This window comes from Carassius auratus, unplaced genomic scaffold (assembly GCF_003368295.1).
Source record: "Carassius auratus strain Wakin unplaced genomic scaffold, ASM336829v1 scaf_tig00033886, whole genome shotgun sequence".
In the NCBI taxonomy this organism is placed as follows: domain Eukaryota; kingdom Metazoa; phylum Chordata; class Actinopteri; order Cypriniformes; family Cyprinidae; genus Carassius; species Carassius auratus.
Genome location: NW_020526110.1, coordinates 1 through 25,535, shown reverse-complemented (window position 1 = coordinate 25,535; position 25,535 = coordinate 1). Strand labels below are relative to the sequence as shown.

At 38.7% G+C, this 25,535-nt stretch overlaps 1 protein-coding gene across 9 annotated transcripts in view; it reads right to left on the bottom strand.

The window, feature by feature from the left end:
* The window catches only part of LOC113081349 (neurexin-3a-like), a 93,050-nt gene extending 69,376 nt beyond the window's left edge, over positions 1-23,674 (bottom strand). For 5 of the 9 annotated variants that reach the window (XM_026253451.1, XM_026253454.1, XM_026253450.1 and 2 more), the window contains exons 1-4: positions 22,510-23,206; positions 18,651-18,668; positions 17,321-17,347; positions 17,089-17,100 (exon numbers count right to left, since the gene is read on the bottom strand). In XM_026253451.1, coding sequence (XP_026109236.1) covers positions 17,089-17,100; positions 17,321-17,347; positions 18,651-18,668; positions 22,510-23,206 — 754 coding nt within the window. Of the gene's footprint in view, positions 1-17,088; positions 17,101-17,320; positions 17,348-18,650; positions 18,669-22,509 lie in introns of all 9 variants that reach the window. The other 4 variants (XM_026253448.1, XM_026253453.1, XM_026253447.1 and 1 more) reach the window with 3 other exon arrangements.
* Positions 23,675-25,535: the final 1,861 nt, after the last annotated feature.

Here is a 25,535-nt window from a genome sequence, read left to right as displayed (position 1 = left end):
TCAAGATTGCCCTTGAATTCTACAAAGCAGTAGAGAGAGTTTCTTAAATGTTATGAATACAGTGCATTTGATAAAACTGTTTTTTTTTTTTTTTTTTTTTTTTTTACAAAACTGCAAAAAGAGAAGCTAGTCTCTTCCACAGTGTGTCATTTTGATTTTTCCAAATGTTAATAATAATAACTTTTTCTTAACTTTTTCTTAACTTACCTGACATATGATTCACTGAAAAATATGTTTTCCTAAGTTAGCTGAAATGCATGTTTTGAAATGTTTTTTTTTTCCTCCACAAAACTGCACAAAGAGGAGCTAGTCTCTTCCTTAAAGGGGGGGGGGGGCAAATAAATAAATAAATAGGAAATGTAAAAATAGATTTAGCTGCAAGAGAGAGAGGGCACAGATGCTCATGGCCCAGGCACAAGAAAGATGAATGATGGGCCCTAAATGAAATGTCACTCCCAGTAATGGGAAAAGTCAAAGCCGGAAAGCAGGTCACTTAAATTGCAAAAGATACACTTAAGCGCTTCTGCCACAGGCGCAGTAGAGTTGACAAAATATTAGCTGGCAGCTAAAAATAGAAATGTGGAAGAATAGCCTTAACAATTTGGCATAGCTAACCAAGCCCTGAATCATCCAGTGGGACATCAGAGTTTGTGGAGCCAACAACAGTGCCTATGAAGATACACTATACAGTACTGTTATTCAATATTTATTTACATTAAGTCATTCTTCCAGCTGAAGTGTCCCATGAGCTTCAATCATTCTTTCAAATTTCTCAACAGGCTTCTCAAAACCCTTCTTCTTCATGCTAATGTCATTTGGGATACTTTTGTCCCAATGTCTGTTTATTTAAGGTCATTAAACTGATACTTCCTTTGCTGGGATTTCCACAGAACAATAATAGTAGAATTACGTACAGTATTGTCAGCTCCACTGCAATCATGTGTCATCATCACCATATACATATACAGTATTTGACCAAATTTCAGCGCTTCTGCCCCTTCCTGTAAAATTGTCCTACATTTTTCTTTTTTTCCTTTTAAATATAACCAAAATGTCTATAAAAAAATGTCTGTAATACATGGGTGGGTTATTTGTCATGCCTCTGCCCCTTAGTGCTTTCTGTCAGTGGCAGACATGAGGAATGACACGTTAAACTCACCAAATGCTGGATGAATGTGAAAATAACACCTCTGGAGTATTCATTATTTTAAGCTTCAAAATGTTCCACAAGCTCACATTATTCATTGACACTAGTGTGTAACAAACTGCTTTAAGTGCAACAGAATGTCAGCTATGTCTAAAGTGACAGAAATCTAAATGACAAAGAGGAGAATTAAATGCAACATAGGCTATATGCACTATACCAGGAAAACTAACTATAATAAAGCCATTCCCAGGAGGATTTTTTACTTTTGCCAAATTTGAAAAAGGGGATTTTAGCTTGTCAGTTGAATCAGCATATCAGGAAATGACGGAGGGCAACTTAGTTCACAACTCAACCAATTAAATCCAAGTTTAGAACTTAATATTTCATTAAATTAGGGTGTGCGATATCACAATTTCTGACCATGGATGATTAAAATGTCTCCACAATCTGGTTTTGAAGAAATATTGTAGTATTGCGCGCCACAGCATATGTTGTATCAGTTGTAATTTTGGCAGGTCTTATGCATGCAGTGACAGTAGACTAATAGTGCTAAACACGTTTAATGATTGTTTTAGATGTATTATAGAGCCCGAACCCATATGACTTTGAACAGTGACCGTGAACATTTTGTTTACTGCAGCCACAGCCATCATTAACAAGCGCGAACCGTTGACTCTGACAGTGAATGAGAATATGAGACGAAGCGAACGCCACAAGTTTTTATTTAAAAGAAAGAACGTAGCCTTCGTTTTTTATGTAGGCCTAGGCAATTTATATATTTACAATACTTATTAAAATATAATTAATATTATTTTATTGCTTTTGTATTAGATGTTTGAAGAGTTTGGTAGACCATAACGCAAATTTACAACCGGCAAGTCGGTCGGACTAAAAGTCATTCCTAAATTGACAAGGTCGGTTTGGCCACTTTTATTCCCTTTGTTTTATGATTTCTGTTAATAAAAGCCTCTCCAAGGCCTGACGCCACGCCCACTGTGTCTGTCTTGTGCTCCTCCCGTGACACTGGTGGAGAATGCGGGCAAGGCGGAGCCTAGACAGCGCAGTTGGGAAACATCTGGTGACGTCACTCCCTCTCGCTTGCAAACGTTTGTGAGAACCCGAACTGGGACGGAGGAAAACTGGGGACAGCCTCCCAACTGCACAAAGGGTAAGTGACTTCTCCATTGTCATTTTACCCTGTGGTTGGTTGAGGCTGTCACTAAAACCCGGTTTCTCTGTCCCTGTTCCGGTGCGCTGCGAGAGGGAGGACCGCCCGGAGAGGAATCCCCGCCCACTCCGACCGTTTGGAGTCTGGTTGAGGATGGTAGCACTCCCGTGTGGGTGGCGCCCTGGGGACGGGGATGTCGCTTGGGAGGGGGAATGTGACGAGTCAGCTGCCTCCTCCCTGATTGTCACCGGCACCCCGTCCTAAATCGCCGCCCTTCACCAGGCTCCCGACTTGAGTGGGTGTGTGAGAGGAGGGGCGCTGGACGAGTCAGGGCTGGCGGCGTGTGATGGGGCACACCTGAAGGAAGTGGAGCCTCATTACCGCCGCTGTTTAAAAGCCCAACGCGCCTCTCCTCAGGAGACCGGTCTCTTCCCCGTGCATGCACACTGGTGTCCTCGTGGGTCCAGGAAGGGTGCGTTGAGGGACTCCCGCGCGACCGAGACGTGAGCTGCCGGACCCGCGATCCGGATGGGAACCGCACCCGTATACACGGCCGACGGGCCAGGATGCCGGGCCGTCCATCCCCTACCAGCGCCGCGGCCAACGAGAGAGACGCGGCCGCTAGGAGAAGCCGCCGCCCCTCGCGCCCCAGACCAAAGAGGGGAGCGCGTGCGGCCGCCGGACTCCGCCCCTTGCCTGGACCCTTCCTTGGTGAACACTGCCCGACCTACACAAATCCCGCAGCACAACGAGGACACCAGATTCCCTGTTATTTTGGACACTTTCCCCCTTTTGGCCACTTTTATTCCCTTTGTTTTATGATTTCTGTTAATAAAAGCCTCTCCGAGGCTTGACGCCACGCCCACTGTGTCTGTCTTGTGCTCCTCCCGTGACAAATACATTTAAAAAATATGTTTTTAATATGTTTATTTTTGTTTTTATGTTTGAGCTTATATATCTCTATTATCATAACAGTCTGGGTAATTCTGATTGTTGAACAGTAAACTTTGAAGTGTCAGCTTTGTGAACATATGTTGATTATGTAGCTACGCAGAAAGAATCATGAGCAGAAACCTTTTTATTTTGGGTATTTCATTTCTGTTTCCATGCTGAAAAAAATGTGGGGTGACTAGTAAGGGGTTAATAACAAATATAAAATAATGACAAAAATTGTAATCTTCGCCCACATTGACTTAAAGATCTGTCATTCTTTTTTTATTTTATATTTTGTTAAAATAGGGAAATTAGGCTGTACTGCTCAGATAACTTGCAAAATATTAAAACTAACATGACAAAAAAAAATGGTGATTCTCCTGAAAAAATTGTGGTGTGATATTTTTGCCATATCATCCACCCCTAAACTAAACTGAATATTTTCCTGTTAAAAGTGATCATTTTTCATCTCTGTTTGATAAGTCAACATAAAATCAAAATGGACCCCATTACGTTCTAAGTACACATTCCTGGTTTTACTATAATGGATACATAAGTGTGCATTACAACAAAAACAAATTCCTTTCATCCAAATGCAACAACTTCCATCACTACAAAGAGGAGAAAACAGCCTACTGTAGCAGGCAGCGCAAGATCTGTTCATGATATGCAAAATACAGGAAGAAAATCCAATATATTGAATTTTATATGGATGTTTCTGAGGAGAACCTACTGTTTTCAGAAAAGTTTACTTTGTTTTCTTTTCATGTTGTCAAAATCCAAAAGTTTACCATGGGTTTGCTCAAGGTGTCTAACATTTTATATTTTTATTTTTATTATTATTTATGAGTCAAATAAGTTCTGTGGTTAACATAACGGGACGTTGTGCTCTAGAATACACAAATATGGCTGAATAGATCAGTTATTTCCATAAATGGAGGCAGTAAACCAATAAAACTATTCTGCCATCAGAAGAAATTTCAGGTAAACAGCTGCTCTTGCAGTAGAGCTGAACTAAAATCGCTAAATATTTTATTCAATACAGTCAACTTACCCAAAATAGCAAACACTCTCATACTAAAGGTCGGCTATCTTAAATTCATAAGCCATGTCGGATGCCAGGGGGTGTAAACAGAGGAAGTCCTCTGCTAGCGTAATGCTCCTGGCACATACGAGCAATACTTGCAAAACCCTGGCAGCAATCTTGACACATGAGCACATGATGACATCCAAACAACAGCTTGTGATTAGCCCAGAAGCATGAATGTCTGGTGGTCTCGCTCTCAGTTATGTTACCCATCACTCCCACCATGCCTAGATGGGAGGAAAGTGACAGGGCAAATGGTAATCAAAGCAGTGACCTCTTGACAGGAAGTCTACACCTTTAGCATGAAGCTGCCAGCTATTCCCCACACGCCAAACCAAAGATGTGTCCATGTTAATACGAGTTTGGGTATCTAGTACCCTATGCAAACATTATTTGTGACACAAAAGACACAAAAAAATCAATCCACACAGAAGCCATTTTACTATAAGAAAGGAATATTAATACGGCAGAGAGGATGTCATAATTTGATGTGTAACCTTCTCATTTCTATGCTCTATCATCTCGTGCGCGGATCTGCATATCGCATGAAACCGAGCCATCATGCGGAGGAACACCTATAAATGTACACGTACGTAACATATCAGCGCAGATTTCCCCGTGTGTAGAGCGAACCCACTCGTGCAGACTAAGCGTACCGTTTAATCTGGGACATGAAAGGGTACAACACCGCCTTTGAAGTCTTTCAATTCCTAAATAGAGCTTTCTGAGACAAAGACCCACAGTGTTTATAAAAAAAATAAAAATAAAAATGCTTTTTTGATGGTGTGATGCCAGATGGTGGATCTAAAGACCTTAAAACATTAACCGCCTCCTAAAAGGAATGGAGGTGTTTGTGTCATTTTGATTTGGAACACCGGAAACAGTGGCTTAAGTTGTGGCTAAAAAGAAATGCTTGCTCTAATACTAATGCTTGCTTTTTAATATCTGAAAGTGTTTGTCAACTAGCAAATTACATTTCATTAAAGTCACCATGAAATAAAAAGCGAACACTAGCTAAAATATACATTTGTTTTTAGAAATACTTTGTAAAAAAAAAAAACACTATTATAATAAATGATTCATCAGTGTAAAAAAAAAAAAAACATTTATGTTTGTAATCTATCATAACGTAACAAGTTGTTTCATGTTTCATGAATATATATACATATATTAATCAGTATTGTACAGTAGATATGCTGGTGTCTGGCCCCAGATGTTTTCTAAACACAACAGATGTGTGCACCAGATAAATTACATTCTGCCCTCTGCTACTGACTTTGCCTGAGGTAAAAATTTTCAACTGATTTACAGAAACTACTGATTATATCATGACACTATTAAAGAAACCGTATTCTATACTTTTTTACTTGCCATCAGCTCCCAGTGTCATATTTTAATAAAACTGTTCCAAAGTCTTGTGAAACATTAGCGAAAACATCTTACAGTTACTTAGGTTCTAAAACAATTAAGTTCTATATTGAGCACTTACACTGTAGGGACGCAGGAATTGCCCTCTGATTAAATATTGCTTGCTTTGAAACAGACAATCATCCTTCATCACCGTATTGCCTCGCTCTGGTTGGCAGGGCATCTCGTCTGGATTGAGGTCACAGTCTATCATTTACAGCAAGGCCAGATCAGGTGACTATCTCAGGCTTCCAAAGTACTGGTAGGGTGTTGCGCACACCAAACACAGGCACGACACCTACACTGGTTACTTTTGGTGAGTGTGTGTTCTAAGAATGAGAAGAACAGGAAAGAATAGATGTGCAGCGTTTAACCAAAAGCACAGGTCAGAGTCTGAACAAGGACAGGATTCTTGTCTCATAAACACAATTACAGCGATGCCACGCATAAACTTAAGGTGGGAAAGTGTGATTAAAATGTTAAGTGGCCAGATCTTTAAAAAATAAATAAAAAAATAAACACTACAAACTAAAACCAATGCATTCAACAATAATAATAATAAAACATATTACTACATTTAAAGGGGTAGTTTACCCCAAAGTTAAAATTCTATAATTTTTTTACCAACAAATTGTTCCAAACTTGCATAAATTTAAAACGACAATATGTAATTTTTTTGTCCCCAGAGGTCGCATTTTTAAAACAACAAATGCAAAGCTTGATGACGCTATGAAGGAGAGTGGAACAATGGGAGATGACGTTTTCACCATTCAGATGTTCGAATTAAGTTCACACATGTAATGAATTAATTTATTATTCAAACAGCGATTAACTTATACAGAGAAAGTGAACATTGTCAAGGAATAGTATGACTGATTTTAATATAGCATGAGTTTAAGTACTCTCAAAAAAATATAATCAACCCCTTATAATCAGTAAAGCTGTTTATACACTGTTTGATGAATGAATCTCCTACTTACATCATACATGCATCTGCACGTTGTTGTTTATGATGAGATAATTCACAAGAGTGCAAAATTTGCTGCTGGTTTGTCTTACACCACTGAAGAGGATCCTCTCTAAGAGGAGTCAAAGGCTCACCAAAAAAAAAAGCTTTTCTCCACGTCAGCACCCGATGTGACTGGCTGGCTCTGTATTGCTACGGTATACGGGGCCGTTCACATATCGCGTCTTTTGCGCGCTTAAGTTCATTATTTCCAATGTAGGCGCACGGTATGCGCGTTCATAATGGAAGCGACGCGGTCGCGACTCGCCCGTTTTTTACAGACGCTTCCGCACCGCATCCAGTTAAAAACATTTCAACTTTTCAGAATGCCGCAAGCGCTCTGCGGTCATGTGACAAGAACTAACCAATCAGCTTCATCCTTTCCCGTAACAACGTTGAAAGCTCAGCTAAGATGAAGGAACTGCTGTTCATAGTTGTATATGGATTGCCATTTTTAAATTAATTTAGTAGCAGAGCTACTGGAAATCCATTTATCCTTTGTTGGAATTTCCGTGTCTTTATGGAGAGAGAGCACGTCATGGTTGCTTAGCAAAGGCAGACGCCTCAGGAGGAAAAGTGAGGGGCGCAACTGCCCGAGCACTTTGGAAAGAAGGAGAAAACGGCACGCCTAGCGTTTTCCACGCGTTTTTAGGCGCGATATGTGAACGGCCCCTAAATCGTCCCATGAGCTCAAGATTCCTGAACAGTTTAGTTTAGAGCAAACTGTCGGGCCTTGTTCCTCATCATATAAACACCTTCACGCAATCAACAGCCGCGTGACGTCGACCAGCGTAGCGCAAGCCTAGGGTTTGGTTCGGTGAAAAAAAAAACTAAGGTTCGGCCGAAACCGAACCCCGTCAAAAAGCCCAGTAATAGGCAGAATCCGAATCCTGGATTCGGTGCATCCCTAGTATACATACGTCATTGATAGGCGACAATGACCCGTCACAAGCCATAATTTAAAACTGGAATTTCTCTGGATTTATAAATCCTTGGGAACTTTTGGGATAATGTTAGCACACAACTGCATGAACTATATCACAGTGTGCAAGAGGTTTTTGGATATTTTATTACACAAATCTTACATATTGTGCCTTTAAAATAATAAAAGTAGTGATTATTTTTTATAAATTTAAAACCATTTTCACTCAGAAATTGCTAGTAAATTTAAACAATTACACTGAAATGACAAAAAATATTGAATTAAATGTGAAACTGCAGTAGTAATTTCTTGTAAAACGTACTCCAGTATGTATTGTGCATCAATTGTGAAAATTAAAATCAAAAATTAAAACCTGTGCAATCAAGCCTTCGCTATTCTCTGCTTCCTTTTTAGTGACTGTACAACCTGCGGTTGAGCATGAGGTCAGTGAAGTCCAGTTTGAGAGTGTGTGTGTGCACCCATAACAGGTTCTCAAGTCCAGGCCAGGGCTGACCTGCTTCCTCATGGCGCTTTGCCCAGGCAAGACTCATGCATATTTCACAATGCACACAATTCAAACGGTGCTCAGCACATACACACATGGCAGGTTAGCCCGGTTCAGTTAAAAAAAATGAACTGGGTCAAATACATCCACCCAGAGATTCTGCCGGCAGTCAAAATTTTTTGAAAAATATACATTTTAAGAAAACAAAATGCTACAGTTGGACTAAAAAAAAACACCTGCATCCAAGTCCGAAATTAAATGACACTTTCTCAAGCAGGAAGTTTGAAGTTGAACGGAATGCAGCATAGTTCTCAAAGCTATTCTTACCCCTTAAGCGTGTCCACACATTAGCATTAGGAATAGTGGTGTGAGCTACTCTAAGATTTCCACTGATGCACAATCATGCAAAAAAATGTCTGTTTTGATTAGTTAGCAGGTGTAGTTTGTCTCATACATACCTAGACGCACACATTTACTTAGATATATAGATGAGGACATACCATAAAAGTTTCTCTTTTTTTTTAGCTCATAGCAAAACTAGAAACAATTCCTAGAAAATAAATTAAAATTTACTCATCCTTAAGGCCCTTTAAGATGTTTGTTTCTTCATCACTACAGATTTAGAATAATTTAGCATTACATTACTTGCTCACCAATGAATCCTCTCCAGTGAATGGGTGCTGTCAGAATCAGACTCCAGACAAGTGTTGTCTTTTTTTTTTTTTTTTTTTTTTTCAGAAGCGACAGTTTAAAGTTAAAACACCATAATAATGGATTTATTTCTTAAAAACAGTTTTTTACTTCACAAGACATTGATGGATTGGAGTTGTGTGTATTACTGGTGGATTATTGTGATGTTTTGAGTAGAAATGTTCCAATACCCTTTTTCTCTTCCCGATACCGATTCCGATACCTGGGCTCAGGGTATCGGCCGATACAGAATACTGATCCGATACCTGGGTTTGTATCTATATATACAGCTGTATATACTACTAGCCCTGTGTAAATTGCTAGAATTATTTTATGGTGTGCTTCAGACTTATCCCTTAATAAAACTTGAACTACTGTATTTATTACAGTATTTTTATTATTTGACATGAATTTGACAGTAATATTATTTATTTTCTTAAGCGAAAAAGAACTTCAAATGCAGCCAAAAATCTAACACCGCAAACTAAGAAAAGGTATTTTAGTTTTACAATATAATTGTATAAAAATTGCAACAAATAAGTCTAGGAATATAAATATATATATATATATATATATATATATATATATATTAATCAGATAATCTCTTTACACAAAACAAGTAAAAAAACAAGCAACCGTCTAGGCATAATTATTATTATTAATAGAGACGTATTATTATTACTACATAGAGACATAGCTAAATCTACTGTAGGCTACAACAGTAGCTTAATATATTGTAAATTTACTCACGTTAAACCAAACATTTATTTTGATGGGTTGCCATGAAGATCTTTGAGTGTCTGTGTTTAAGATATGACAGTTTTCTCAAATGAAATGGTAAATTTTAATGAAGTGACGGTTTATGCGTTCGTGACTGAACGCACGAATATACTCGGGAGTCGGTAACTTACTACCTGTACTACATAGACGCTGGTATCATCACATTTTTACATTTTAAGCACCGACTTGGTAGTGAAGTGCCAGTACTTGTGGCATCCCTAGTCGCCGTTTTACTGTCTGGTTGGTCCAGTCTGAAATACTGCTAAACAGCGGGCATACTGCTAACGCGTTTTCATTCAACTTCATTCAACTTCCAGTGTTTGCAATGCATTCTGAGCAGCGAAGGAGAACCATGCAGCGGTTAGGCAAAGCTTTCAGTCATAACTAGGTCCTGTTTAAGAAAATGGTATTGGATCGGTATATGGGTTCATGTACTTGCCGATGCCCGAATTTGTTGTGGTATCGGTGATATTTACGATACTAGTATTGGAATCAGAACAACTCCAGTTTTTATCAGCTGTTTAGACTCATTCTAACAGCACCCATTCACTGCATTAGATCCATTGGTGAGCAAGTGATGAAATGCAGAATTTCAAAAAATATGATCCAATGAAACAACAAACGTATCTACATCTTGGATGGCCTGAGTGGCCGGTACATAGTACATTTCAGCAATATTTGTATGTATTATTATTATTATTATTATTATTATTTGGCTGAGCAATTCCTTTAATAGTATCCTACTGGCTATATTCCATATTCATTTATATCAGCAATCCTCTTAATGATTATTAGATGCTTACTATTTCCAGCATTTACACAATACTACTGCAGGTCTGAATAAATAACTCAAATAACTCTCAACCAATGATGGCTAGTAGTGCTTAATATGCTCATTTCGTGCTTGACACAATTAAAAGTGATTGTGGGAATAAAAGCCTTTTGCTGTCTCCAAGTACACAAAGTAATGAGGATCAATAGGAGCATTGCTGGACACCAGATGTTCAGATCTGCTCACTTTAATTATGCAATTACAGCTTGGCACTGTATGACCTCTGTCCAGAACCAGATATCTACACTCAGTGACTTGCATGTAAACTCTCATTACCACAAGAAACATGTTTTATCAAGGATAATGAAAGAAAAATATTGTCTTGAACCTTAGAGTAGCCACAAAAATACGTGTATAAAAATGTCTCTGGCCTATTTAAGCCTTTTTTAATTACAGCCAGCACAACATTTAGAAAATATTTGAAAAAAATATTTCATCAAAAAGCATGCTTTTAATTTCATATGACAAAAGCATCCTGAAAACAGTATATATGGTTATATCTCTCCGTTGTTTTGCTCTGTAGAAACTAGAGAACTCCATTAGGAATGGCCCAGTCTTATTTTCATCAGTGTCATAAAGACAAGTTGTGTCATTTCTGAATCAATTTCCATTACTGAAACATGACATTTTTAAATGACATAACAGAACGATGCTATTCACTCAGAATGTGAAAAAAATCGTTTTACTGTTTGAAGCAGAACATTTTCAAAAAGATGTAACCAAGTGATTGAGATGTCTTAAAAAAAAGAATGAGAGGTAGTATCTCAAAGGGGTCGTCGGATGCCCATATTCCACAAGTTAATATGATTCTTTAGGGTCTTAATGAAAAGTCTGTAACATACAGTAGCTTGGTTAAAATTTCTCAATGGTAGTGTAAAAAAAAAAAAAAACACATTTTTTACCCCGTCAAAAACAGCTCTTTTCAGAAAAAGCCATTTTGTACCATTTTCCTTTAAATGTTAATGAGCTTTTAGTAGAAAAAAAAAGAACAACAACACACATTTCAGTTCAAACAACTTGTAAAAGTGCATGTAACATCCGATGGCCCCTTTTAAGAAAGTGAAAGAGAAGTGACATTCAGCCAAGTATGGTGACCCATACTCAGAATTTGTGCTCTGCATTTAACCCATCCGAAATGCACACACACAGAGCAGTGAACACACACACACACTGTGAGCACACACCCGCAGCAGTGGGCAGCCATTTATGCTGCGGCGCCCGGGGAGCAGTTGGGGGTTCGATGCCTTGCTCAAGGGCACCTAAGTCGTGAGAGAGAGAGCTGTTCATGCACTACCACCACCCACAATTCCATCCGGCCCGAGACTAGAACTCACAACCCTTCGATTGGGAGTCCAACCCTCTAACCATTAGGCCACGACTTCCCCGATACAGTAGCACACAAAAAATGCCATTAACTTGTGTTACACTTTCAAATGTTGTACGTGAAGACCACCATTTTCTCTAAACCCTCCCCTAACCAAAACAGATACATTTTACTAATTGAAGTGGTTTAGAAGCAGTCCCTTTTGCAAATGTGCCCCTACTATAATGACATTATTTTTGATAATTATTATTATTACCAACAAATTTTTACATAATATTATAAAAAAATTATTATTAAAACAAAAAATAAATATAGCCCTTGCTCTTACATGTAAAACCCTATTCTGCAAACCAGTTTGTGAGAGTAGTTTTCACCCATTTTACCCCCAGTTTTCAGTGCATCTGATTTCTATCTTTTTGTTCATTTCATTGTCATGAATGCCTATTTCAACACATAATTAACAGTCTTTTGTTCACCGTGCAACATCCAGACTAGTCTATCAAAATCAGAATGGTAGCCTTGTTCTCCTGCTTTGTCAGGGACAAAAGACTGCCACAAGCCAGTTGGACAGGAGGACAATAATCACATTTAGCCATAATGAAATGGCACTTGTTCCCTCTGGGGACCAGATAGGAAATCGTTGTGTACAGTAGCTTAATATGTCAGGTGTGACTCAGGAAAATTGGAGGCAATTATGTGCATAACTGCATTCAGATGGGTGGACCGGGGTGTGGAAGAGTAAGGCTTCATTTTTTTGTTTGTTTGTGTGTACATGTGTGCGTATCAGGTGTGATTGATGTTCTTTTCCGTGTTACGCTGAAAAGAGCCTTTGGGATTTGGAAATAGAGTGCCGTGGGGAGGGGGACGGTGAGGAGTTCTGTTGTCTCGGTTACACTGTATGGAGAGGGGGGAGATCACGGAGGGGGAGGTGATGAGGCTATTTTGTTAAAGGACGCCCTGTGTGGCAGGTCCTGATTATACAAGAGAGGCCATCGCTCTCTGATCAGCAGACAGCCAGCAAGGTGGCTCAATCATGCTTTCCTAAGAGCTCTTCCAGCACTGATGAGGCCCGAGGAATCTTCAGTGCATGGCATAAAAAAAAAAAATACAAATACAAATTATGGACAGCATGAAATACAAAACACAACTCTGCTAGTTACATCAAACTGGCATGTTTCCTAAAATATTCTTACCAAACAGAGGACGCATGCTTCATCTATCCTTCAAAAACATATTTGCTTAGAGACAACATTTGTAACCTACTTTTATTAAGAGAGTAATTAGGGTCTATTTTGAAAGTAGGCTTATTTAGGCTCATTACATTTGTGCCATTAAAGAGTGTAAACTGTAGATGAATGGAAGGGGAATTCTGGCTAGACAGGTTTGTTCAATGAGTGACAGAGAGACAGAGTGACTGAGGGATTAGTAGAGCAAATGGAATTACAGGCCTCCCATACATGTGATAAAGATTTCATTATCTAGCTCTCACACACAACGACTCACTGTAGGGCAGACCTGCCTTCAGATGTGTGGTAATGGAGAAATAATACTAAACGGTGCCATAAAAACACCCCAATCAGAGGAATAGACTGGCAAAGCCTTTTGTACTACAGCGAGTGGGGTGTAAATATGAAAAAAATCAAATCAAATCACAACAGGATTCTTCATTTCAAATTTTAAGCAGTCAGAAATGTTAGTTCAGTTTAGTTTGGAAAGTTTCAGTTCAGTATGACACAGAAACATAAAAGCAATTAAAAGTCTGAAACACAGGTGCTGGTCATATATTTAGAATATCATCAAAAAGTTGATTTATTTCGTATCACCAGTAGACAGGAAAAAGTAGAAAATAATTAAAACAAATGAAAGAAGAAAAAAAAAGGTAGGAAAGGGATAAGAAAAAGAATATAAAATGCAGTAAAAAAGAAAAGGTTTGAAAACGATAGAAAAATAAGGAAAAGCAAAAAGAATAGTTTAAACAAATCTGAAGGGAAGGGAAGGGAAGCTGGGTACATCCTTAATGGAATCAAATCTGATTAGATAATTAGCATAGTATTTGCATAATGGCACTGCAATTCATTACCTTGCATGTGAGTTCATCATCATAGCGTGAGCTACAGTGTTTCTACTCCCCTCGGTCCTGTAACAAAGCTCATACTCTCCATTGCAGTCTGAAAAGGTCAACTCATTTACTGCCTCCTGTACCAACTAATATCTATCAAAGTCTCGCACACTTGCAGGATGCCTTACGAAAGCTCTGGGTGGTCTGAACCAGAGCCACAGTAACCAATCTAACCACTTTGTGAATTAAACAATATTTGCAGACTTGTACTGTACTTTTTTTTTTTTTTTGCAAATTATATAATATGATAAATAGGAACATGCTTTTATTAAATGATAAAAATAAATATTACAATCACATTAATCACTTAATTTTAGAAGAAAAAAAAAAACAATTATTCGCTTACACAACATATTTCTTCCATGTATTATTTTCAACAGTAAACCTTTGTTTGGCAAAAAAACAAAAAAATTAATTTTCATTTGATTTAAAATAAATATTTAATTCCTTTATACAATAAAAAATAATAATAATAATAATTGAAGGGCCCTATTGTTCAAAATGTTGAAATTGAGACTTCTGGGTTTATTTTTTTACAGTGTGTAAAAAAAAAAAAAAAAGGTTCCATTGGGTACTGGTACCAAATTTCAGGTACCGGTACCGGTACAAAAGTGAACAGTACCCAACCCTACTGATAGCTCAATGAGCCATAAACGAGAACTCTTTATATCTTATGTCTATGGCTATGAAAAAAGCAACCTCTGATCAAACAGACCTATTTTGAAGACCCTAGTAATATCCTATCGGTCTTCTCTGAAGTTACACAAGGTCTCAACAATATCAGAAACTTAATATGAACTCATGAAATACTTCATTCGATATTCTATGCTATGCAATATACAATATTTTTACTTACTTCAGCTTACTTCACCAAACATAAAAGTATTCGATTGGGACTCTTATTGGCAGTATGAAGTTGCATCACAGATAAACTAACAGATGAAAGGAAAGAGAACAGAATCAAAAGCAATGAGAAACAGAAAGTCCCCATAGACCCTTCTCCATCTTTGTCTTCTGACTTTCTGTTGTTTGTTGACATATGCCTGTGCCAGAGAGGAGAACAGGGTGCTGACTGATATGATTGACTTCAGACTAGGTGCCGAGGAATGGCGTCCAAAAGCAGACATGAGTGACAAGCCCTGGGATACCCAAAAACAGCTGCTGCCTCTCACTTCCTCCCTTTATAGTATTGCAGAAACAACACTGTCAAATATAACAAATCACTACAATTAGAAAACTCCCTAAGGTATAACTGCAAGAGGTTTCTGAAGAAAGGTTTAAAAATTTGAGAAACATTTAGAGATTTATGTGCTGTACAAATTCAAGCTGCAATGACAGGTAAGGGAAGAGATGTGGCAATGGAAAAAAATGCAGATAAAGAAAAATTTTGTAGTGTCGTTCAGCACCACAGAGATGCAAATAGGCTCCTAAATAGAAGCCCTTGTTGTCTTCACTTGGGCGTACAGCCAGGCTGATTTGTAATAATGTCCCTCCGTCTAGCAGAAGGATTTAATGCAGGGTGGTAGCGGGAGAGACAGTGTTGGAGACCGGGATACAATACAAGTGCTTTTGATGCAACGCAGGCAAATACGTGCTAATGCATCTGACTGCCTATACTGTATTGTCGGTCTGCCAGGTTCTCGCTGACTGGGCTCTGACTTAGCACTTAAATTGGGTTGAGGGAAGAAACTAGTTTGGCACGTGAAATTGCAGCATATGCCAGGATTAATTTTAGTTCATATCAGCATTCATGCAACAGAAAGCCACACCCTTTATACTATACTATGCACTTCTTATGTCCAATGACTTTGCATGTTTTCACACCTGGTTTGATTGATCAATTCTGTATTCCTTCTAAGCGAACCCACAAGTCTCAATTCACATTCATTTATTTAAAAGAGACTTTTACCCCAAGCGACTTACAAATGAGGAATATTACAAAAAAAATTGTCCTAGAGCCAACAAAACACACAGTACAGGGCTTGACATTAAGCTTTGACATGTGCTTGTCCTTCGGACATGTAAATCAGTCATTTACGTGTCTGAGTAAAAAAGTTACTTGTCCGGGGGAAAAAAAAGGTAAAAAAAAAACAACAAACTGAAGCAATAGTCTTATCAGTGCTCTATCGGGTATTACTTTAATCATCATATTTGTGATATTTGCCTTAAATTGATTGCTGTTACACTTTTTTACTTATATTTTCCTAACCCGATTAAATTTACGTGTCACCATTTACGTCAAATTCTTACATTTGATCAATACATTAAGTTAGAATGATAATACACCATATGGTTGTTAGTATTCAAATGAAATCAGTATTTAAAAAAAATCTGAAGCTAAGTACTGCGGGGGAGGGGGGGTGACTCTCCAACAAAAGATAAACATTAGGCAATTACGCTGAAAACCTGGGAACTTAAAAAATACAGTAACTGTATACTGTGTGTGATTGTGCTTTGGTTGATGCACTGAGGTCCTGCAAACAATCAAACCAATTACAGGCCTTGTCTATTGAAGAATGAAGTTATTTGGCCACTCGGAGACATGCTGAAATATTGGATCGGGTGAGACGGCAGGATGACATGTGGCACAACAGCGTTCCACAGGGATGTTCAGCCCAGCAGCAAGTCAATGCTAAATCGGGCCCATCTACAAGCCCCACTAGAGAAGCCAGCTATGAAATGACATGACACACATGTACTGACAAACTGAAATATCACAGTCCTTTCTTTCTTTCTTAAAAAAAAAAAACAACATGAAGAGGAAGTCATTGTGGCACCTGACTGAATACAACCACAACATCTCTCAAAGATCCACATGCAAGATCAAACCTACAACTGCAAAAAAACACTGCATGGCAAATAAAGCATCATTCATGGTCTTAAACTAGACAAACCCTCATGAAAGTGAGTGAGTCATACTGTGCCGTTTAAGCATTTTAGCAGCTGAGACAAATATCTACTGGGTAAAAGACCACCGGGGAGGCAGACATCACAGTTCAGACCATTTAGGCTGCAATCAAAATACCTTTGTGTATTTGTCTTCAATTAACTCTCATTTAATTATACTTTTGATCCACTCACACATAGCAAGCAGCTATTAGCAAAAATTGACTTAAAAAAAAGAATGCAAACATAAAAGAGAAGAACTTGAAGAAAAAGTTTCTGTACCTTTGCCCTTGGCTTGAGAAAGGTGATGAAAGGCAACAGAGAGATAAATAGTATCCACAGAAGGTAAGCATGGAGAGATATGAAGAAACGATCAGAGCACAGTTCACATCCATGCCTTCAAGGTTCAGAGTTACAGTTTAGCCCAGTCAGAGCCCAGCAATACAGTCAATTCAGGCATGCAATATATAATCAGTATCAACAGAGTGAATACAATTGAAGGGGTGCGGCATACCTTGATCTGCCATCATGTGTGCAAATCCTTTGAGAAACAGAGAGTGACAAAAATAAGGTATGTCTCAGAGCATTCAATGACATCATGTATTTGTAGAAGAAAAGGTTTATGAACATCTTAATTTAAGTTTTTAAAAGTTGACAGAAAGTGGTAATTAAGTGACTAATTTTGCATTTCTATGGAAATTATTGGTTAGTTTATTTTATTTTTTTATCTAACGTGACAGCTTAACACATTGTTAGTTGTAGAGAGCAGTAGCGTAGCCAGAAAAGAGACTCTGGGGGGGCATATGAAAATCTGGGTGTGCCACATTTATTGTCAGATTACTGTGCAAAATTATGGGATAGTATTTTTGTCGTACTGCTTCCATCCAACCATACTCCTAGTGGTAATTTGCAGGTCGTGTCAAAATGTAGTTAATTGTTTAATGTAATAATTTTCATCCAAATACAATAATTTTTAACTTCTGGTACGACACTTTTCCAATCTGGCAACACTGTCTGTTGATGTTTGGCCCTGGGAGGGAGAAACATCCTCATCAGGAGTAACTTTAGGCTTTGTGTCCGGCTGTCCATCAAGCCAAGGTTCTTTTCCAAAAAAAATTAAGAAAGGAGCTCTTCGACATATCGCTAGCTAGCAATGTGCAATCAAAAATTATCTGTTTATATCATAGACTGCTGGGGTCACAGTCAGCTGCTGTTTGCTGATTGGTTAGCAGTCCGAATGTCGGCTGATACATTTTAACAAAAATAATTTCAAATGTAAATTACATTTTAAAAAATTTAGTATTATTGCACCATATATTGGATTCTTATTTCTGTGCCACTGAGAGTATGATTTATAATGTTCAGTGGCATCACAGAACTGCCAGATTCAAACAGCTTTCGCGTTTCATATACACGTATATATTTCGTATATATATATATATATATATATATATATATATATATATATATATATATATATATATATATACACACATACATGTGTGTGACCAAATCATGTGTTCTTGCAACCATCTGAGAAAGTTAGTCGCAAAAGAGCGATCAGTGGGAAGAATGAGTCTGGAGCCCTGCTAATGTAGTTATTAAAGTCAAATGCATATTACAGATCTTATTGTGAATGGTTCTTTCTGTTTTATATATCTATCACTACTTCTGATTCATCACACTTTAAGTATTTATCATTATGGTAATTCTGAGATTATGTAATATTTACAAATATCTGTTTATGTTCCCATACATTTGAATACTTATGTACTCTACACAGTTAACCCTTTCACTGCCTGTAAAGACAGCTCAATACAGTCTTAAGGATATTATCAACTCACCTGGGATGCTGTTGGCCTCTGATGGTATTGCAGCAAAGATGACACAATGAGAAAAAAAGGAGAGATACATTGCAGCCATTAGAGCCCACTCATAATACCTTTGCATGAAAACTATCATGCAAACTCTGACACACCTGCCAGCATGCACAGAGCAGACATCTGCCCTGTGCATGTACACAGAAAAACCTTAAAATGCCCCTTGCATCCACTCCCTCTTCTCCTTGAAGAATGAGGAGGGGAGGATCACATCTGTGGTGTATGAATTACCATGACACAACAACATCTAAGAAGTTTAGTTCATCTTCAAAGACTTACATACACTCCCAGAGCCCACATCCACGCCTGGATCATAAATCCAAACAGGCAACAGAACCTGCTCCCTTCAGAGAGGGTTGTGGATTTATGGGGGTTGATGTTTGTCTAAAGCACTGTTCCATACTCGGGCCCTGGTAGCATTTACTCTCACTGTAGACACATATTCTCTCTCGATCTCTCTCTTTGTGTCACTGGCTGCCTTTGGCACTGAAGCACTGGGCTGAGTCATTTCATTAATGCACTCTGGTTATCACCCAAACCAAAGGGCATCCAACACTGATAAACGGGCATTGCAATGCTCTGTGTGACAAATACTGCTCTACTATTTTTATAATCTGTTTTGGCTAGGGATGGTTTATGATCATCTGAACATGAACAACTACTCGATTTGTGAGATCAGCAATTCTTGAGCTTAGATATTTTTAGAAGTGGTATTTTTGTGTTCAAAACTTAAGCTGTTAAACATGAAAAACACATCTTAAAATACAGCCATTATGAAGCATTTAGGCTTTAAAAAAGTAATTTATTTGACAAAAAAAAAAAAAAAAACACTCTAAAGAATTGAAGATTTTATTATAGATATAGTACCAGACACCGACAGGCCGAATGAACCTGTTGCCAGTGCACATAAACTGCATCTAATACAGGAAATTAAGGGAAGCCTGATGGGGTCTGCCTCCATGAAATGCTTTTAGTGCAGAGCAATTATAGCTACATTAGACATTAATTTAGTCCTGTATGCGTTGATATCTTTACTGGCTGAAAATGCAATATGTTGTCTCTCGTGGTCACTCATTTTCGGGACATGTTCCAATGTGTAAGTGTGTGTCTGTCTGCCGTGCTTGTTAAAGGCTGGTACAGGACATTAAGTCCTCTGATGAGATGCATTAACCTGGTGGGGAAAGTATTAGGATGTGATTGGAGAGTGGGGAATGCGGAGTTACACTCCGGATGTGAGAGCCATGGTGACTTGATTGATGTATTCAGCTCTTGAGTTGACCTGTACTGAAGTTCTGGCTGGAATATGAATGTCAGTCTTCTACGCTGACCTAGTTTCTCAGAAACAGTGGTGAATCAGAAAAGAATGTTTACTTGTGGCACATCAAAATATATTTTCCTTGATTTCTCAACTGCAACAAGGGAAGAGTGTTTGACTAATTGAATCTACAACAAAAACAAATTGCAATGATCCCTGCAATAAGGAGTCAAGTAAATTTAATCTGTTTCTAGATACATTAGAAATTTTCTAAAATTTTTGAAATTATAAACCATAATACTAAATGGCATTTTCTGAACAATTTTGTTCAAAAAGTCAAAATATTAAATTCAATTACTTAGATTGGGTCTCTTATATGCAAAAATTCCAAGCGTTAACATAACTAGAAAATGTTTAGTGTCTTATCCTTAAAAACAACTCTAAGTTCTACATATCCTCTTAATTTGAATTTGCTTTGTTTACTTTTAAAAACAAGAGCAGATTTGTAAAGAGTGGCTGGCTCAAACATAAAAATCAGCACACCAATTCAGAGACCATGCACATGGGAAGACAGACTGAATGTTTGTTTGGCTGCCAAATGTTTATTATTCTAATCCGCCAAAAGATTACGTGCTTTCGCAAATGATGTAGCGCCATTGCAATCACGACTTTCACAGAGTGAGGAACATACGCCACGGTAGCGCAAAACAGTTCTGAGGCCATTTTAGCCATCTGGCCATTGAGAGGAGTGTCAGATTGTTGTTTGCTGCTGCTATGGCAATTGGATTCAGTCAAACGTACATAAGGCTAATGCTTAACACTTCAGACCAGCTTGCCATATGGCTCCGACCCAATATTTATTACCCACGTACAGATGTTCCAAAAGCCTGAAGACACAAGATTAAGATGGAATTAAGATTGCTCAGTGGATTTTTGTAATGTTATCAAATACTGATGTCACCCACTGTGTCATTTCCCAATACTGGTTTTCGATTTGGATTTCTAAGAGATGCCAATGGAGAAAGTTCAGCTGTAGTTTTACAGTGCCTTTAAATTCAGGCTGCCCCTGTGCACCAGTATAAATGGCCTCCAAAAAGGTTTTTATTTATTATTTTATGATTGGTTGAACTGATTCCCAGCATTCAAAGCCATCAACGCTGCTTTTACGTCTGGCTTTAGCCGCTATCAGTGGAATGCAGGACTCAGTGAGCCAAACTAGATGGAGAGGAACAACGGCTGTAGCTCAAGCCCAAAACTCTGTTCACTTTACAACCAATAAATCTAACCCTAGTGCCCAGTCTTCTAAACATCCCTCTTTCTCTCATTTTCACTTTCTTGCACTCTGAAACAGGCTGTACGTGCATACACATTCACTTCTGTTTAAAATACATGAGTACACAGATAGCATCCTGGCTTTAACATTTTAAATCACATTCAGTAATTGTGTAATGAATCACAGCAGAGGTTGTGTCTACAATGAGAGTATAAACTCATAGGACTCCGAGCACTGATCAATCACAGAGCTTAAACACTCCAGTCAAAAGGGAGAAAAACTCAGGCCTTATCAAGACAGGATATATACTGTACACATTACTTTCTGTAATTGTTTTCTTGTAAATTAATGTTATTCTTACAATAAAGCATTTAAGAGGATATACTGAAAGCAAAAAATATTTAAAAAAAGCAGAGAAGCATAAAAAAAAAGAAAGAAAATAAATGTTTGTTGTACCTTTCATTCATCAGGATCATCTACCAGGATCTAAAATATGTTTCATGGGAAAGAACTCAAAGTTGTGATTTTCTTCTATATGTGTAACAAAATGATTATAGTTATGATTATACTTACTAAATAAATGTGAGCAAACCATGAAATCTGTATATAAATGAGCACATTCAATAACCAAGGTCAGAAAATTTTCTTTCTAGAGAAACCAGTAATGTTGCCATAAAGAATTGCAATTGACATGTTTGAAATGGCCAATTATATCCCCTGTCTATGATTCATTCTCTGTTGAAGAGGTCCAACAACAAAACCCAGAGCTGTGAAATGGCCTCCTCAAATCCCCAGAGAAACTAAAATGGCCACTTCAGAAAAACAACCAAGGGATCTGAAAAGGCACCTGAAAAGGCATCCTAACTCCCCACCTCCTCAGCCTGGTACGATTAACACACACACACACACACAAACGCTTGCCAGAGACAAACAGCTTTTATGCTTTACAGAGGTAAAATGCAGGCTTTGCTAGTAGTGTATTCACTTTCAATTGACCGTAAGAAGCGATGGGGGAATAGAGGAGGATTTTATGAAGCTGCCAATGCACAAAACAGGGCAGCTTTCTGTAGACAAGCTAAGAGACGCCATTAACCTGGACCTTAGAGTCAAACTTCAGTGGCAAGAAGGATTTTGGGAAACATTATTCACATTTCAGCAGTTAAGACTGACCATTTCAAATAGAATTAGATAAATTAGGCAATAAATGTTTGGGATAAAAATTGACATTGCATATACATTACAAAGTCAGTATTGCATTTGCTCTTTAACAAAATGTAACGTATAAACAGTTTTACCTTCATTGCAGAATCGGCCCACATATTCCGTCTTAGAACAATCACAAAGTTGTTCCCCATCCACAACGGAGCACGTTCCTCCGTTCTCGCATAGGTTCTCCATGCAGATCCCCTCTATGTCCATACGAACCCTCTGACTGCTTAGTAGGATAGGTTCCTTGTTATTGTACTTCATTTCCCTGATAATTCCCTTAAATGCCGGAAGATCCTTCACCGTTGGGAGAGTGAGCACAGAAATACGAATATCTTGAGGGACTCCGCCCAGGAAGAGGTCACTATCGATCTTCATGTACTGCCTCTGTGGCCGCACCTCACCCGATTTGCTCACTCCATCCAGAACCATCACAGTTCTCAGGTTGTACCTGCTCAGGGTGGCAGAATGCCAGCTGCTATCATTGACTTGCTTGTCCGATACAACTGTGGTCTCTGCGCAATCAATGCTGAACTGCAACTGGAGCTTCCCTTCGACCACCATGAGTTGCAGAAAGTCGCAGAAGCCACCATCGTCAAAGTACAGAATTAAGGCAGTGGACACGTCTGTTTTGAACTGGAAGCTGAGGTCACTTCTGGCACTGGCGTCCCAGCGGAGATAGCGTGCCCATTGGCCTTGCAACCCTGTAAACTCCAGGCCCAAGCAGGGCGCAAGCATAGTACTGATCAGCAGCTGCAACTGGACTGGGAATCTGAAGAAATTCATTGTAAAAGTGCTGATGATTAGGGGTTATTATCCTGAACAGAAGGAAATCATTGAATTTGCTTTGGTTCAAAGGTCAGTATATCCAAAGTACATCCCACAGTATATGCCCAGAGATACCAGAGAAGAGGTGAGATCGTCAACGCAGTGACAAACAAAAAATATCCTAAAAGAGGAGAGGGAGTTAGGAGGAGAACAGTCTTAAATAACAGTCATAAGGCCAATGACATTGCACAACAATCCAATCTCTGTCAAGCGACTATAAAAGTACTTCTTCCACGTTGGAATGAATCGACTTGAGAAGACGTGTCTGCTGAGGTGTCGTTTTGTTCTGGTATCTCCTCAGACCTCAATTGTCCAGTCAGGTCCTCCAGGTCGGACTCTTTCTGTATTTAGGGAAACCAGCACAGACTGCATGATGCCTTGTTGGTAATGTTGTCTATAGGGTTACTCTGCCCTGTCTAGCGCACAATAGCTGTCAAAATAGAAGAGCATCAAATTACAAATGAATCCACAGATGTCTCAGTCTATCTAGTATGTGATATTTTTTATATATATATAAAACACAAAGCATATAAATATATAATTTAACAAAACTATTCAGTACACTTTCACAATTACAATCATGAAAAGCTTAATTTGAATAGGTCTCATGCAACTCCTAGAAAAAACCTAATTAAAAGTTTCTATTTTTGAGGCATTTTACCCAAAAGATTCTTGTGTTATCGGTCATCTAGTGTATGAATTACCAGCATTATTCACATGGCAGCTCCAAACTATCATTCAGTAGCAGTGAGTCCATGTTTATCTGATGATGTGGAAAATTAAGGTTTTCTGCGGGATGCACAATGCATGAAAATAATAATATGCATGCGACACATTCCAATGACATATACTCCACATTTCCAACACCACAGTCATCTAAACACTAAGTATAAATACCTATAATATTTTGCTTTAAAAACATTTAATTTAGGTGTGGTCCTTTATTTTGAAACATAAAAAAATGTGATGCATGAATATAATATTAAAACCTAAAATCGTGCAATCTATAATATTTTATTTTTAAAGGAATGCTGGTGCTGCATAACAAGATGCAGTAAAAATGCAATGGAATTCTTTACGTATTAAAATCTTTTTTTAATTTGAGAGAGAAGGTTCCCATGCTGTGCTGCCGTTTGGCCTTGAACCAGCATAGATTTTGTGATGGCAAAACACAGCTCCGGCTCCTCTTAACATGTGTCCTCTAAGTGCATAAATGAATAGGCTCCAATTACATGGCAAGGTGTAACCTATTAGACATCTAATATTGCCAGTGTCCTTGCCAGAGGCGTAGGCAGCAGGTACAGCAGGACAATAGTGCTACCAGCCCACACGATTCAGCCGAGCCGAAACACAATGCATCCCGTCAAAGCTCTGCTTGCTGCAGCTGAAGAAGGGAAGAAAAAAAAAGAGCAAGAGACTGCTTGTAACAGATACTCCACGTTGGCACACGCCCACACCTCGAAATATGCATGTGCTTTCTCTTTTTCTTTTTTTGTCAAGCGAGCGCTTGTGAAGAGGAGGAGAGAGGTGAAAAGGCTAAACTGAGCACATCATAGTCCTCATTGATATGTGATTGACACACCCCACTGGGAATGGCACACGACACAACAAAATAAAACCCCTGCATTTGGATCCCGCTTAAGTTGCAAGTAGGAGGAGGAGGTGCAATGGAGGAAGGGGGGCATGATAATGACAGCAGGTCCAACCATTCATCAGACACACAAAGCTGGGTTTTACCACAGGTGCCTCAATTACGCTCTGCCATTACACCAGAAGAGCTGCGACAAAATGTCCTCCAGTGCGCCCGATGATATCATGGGAGCTTTGGGAGGAGGCGCGCACTATTTTCAGCGGAGCTCGGCTCCGTACGTGACATGGTTGCCATCAAGTATCCACATGGTGGAGCGGAGGTGTGGGCGAGGTAGAGCTGAGCCAAAATGAATGACATCAGCATCCGGTGCTCTCCTCCTGGGCTGCCAGCCGGCAAATGGGAGGCGTGAGGCTCCTACTTGGCCACATATATAGCCTCCCCCCGTGACCCAGAGTGGGCACGGGTACCACTAGCAACCCCCTTAACAACCCACTGCAGAGGAACAGCAATTATGAGCAGATTAAAGCAGGAGAGGCTCTGCTGAAGCTGTTTAAGGCATCATTTCACCTTGCCAAAACACACAATCCTTGTGGAATTATTCATTATACTGTAATACTCATCATAATCAGAACCATAGGATTAGTAATGATTTATGACCAAATTTCACTGTGGTAAAGGTGTGGAGTGTGTGCATTA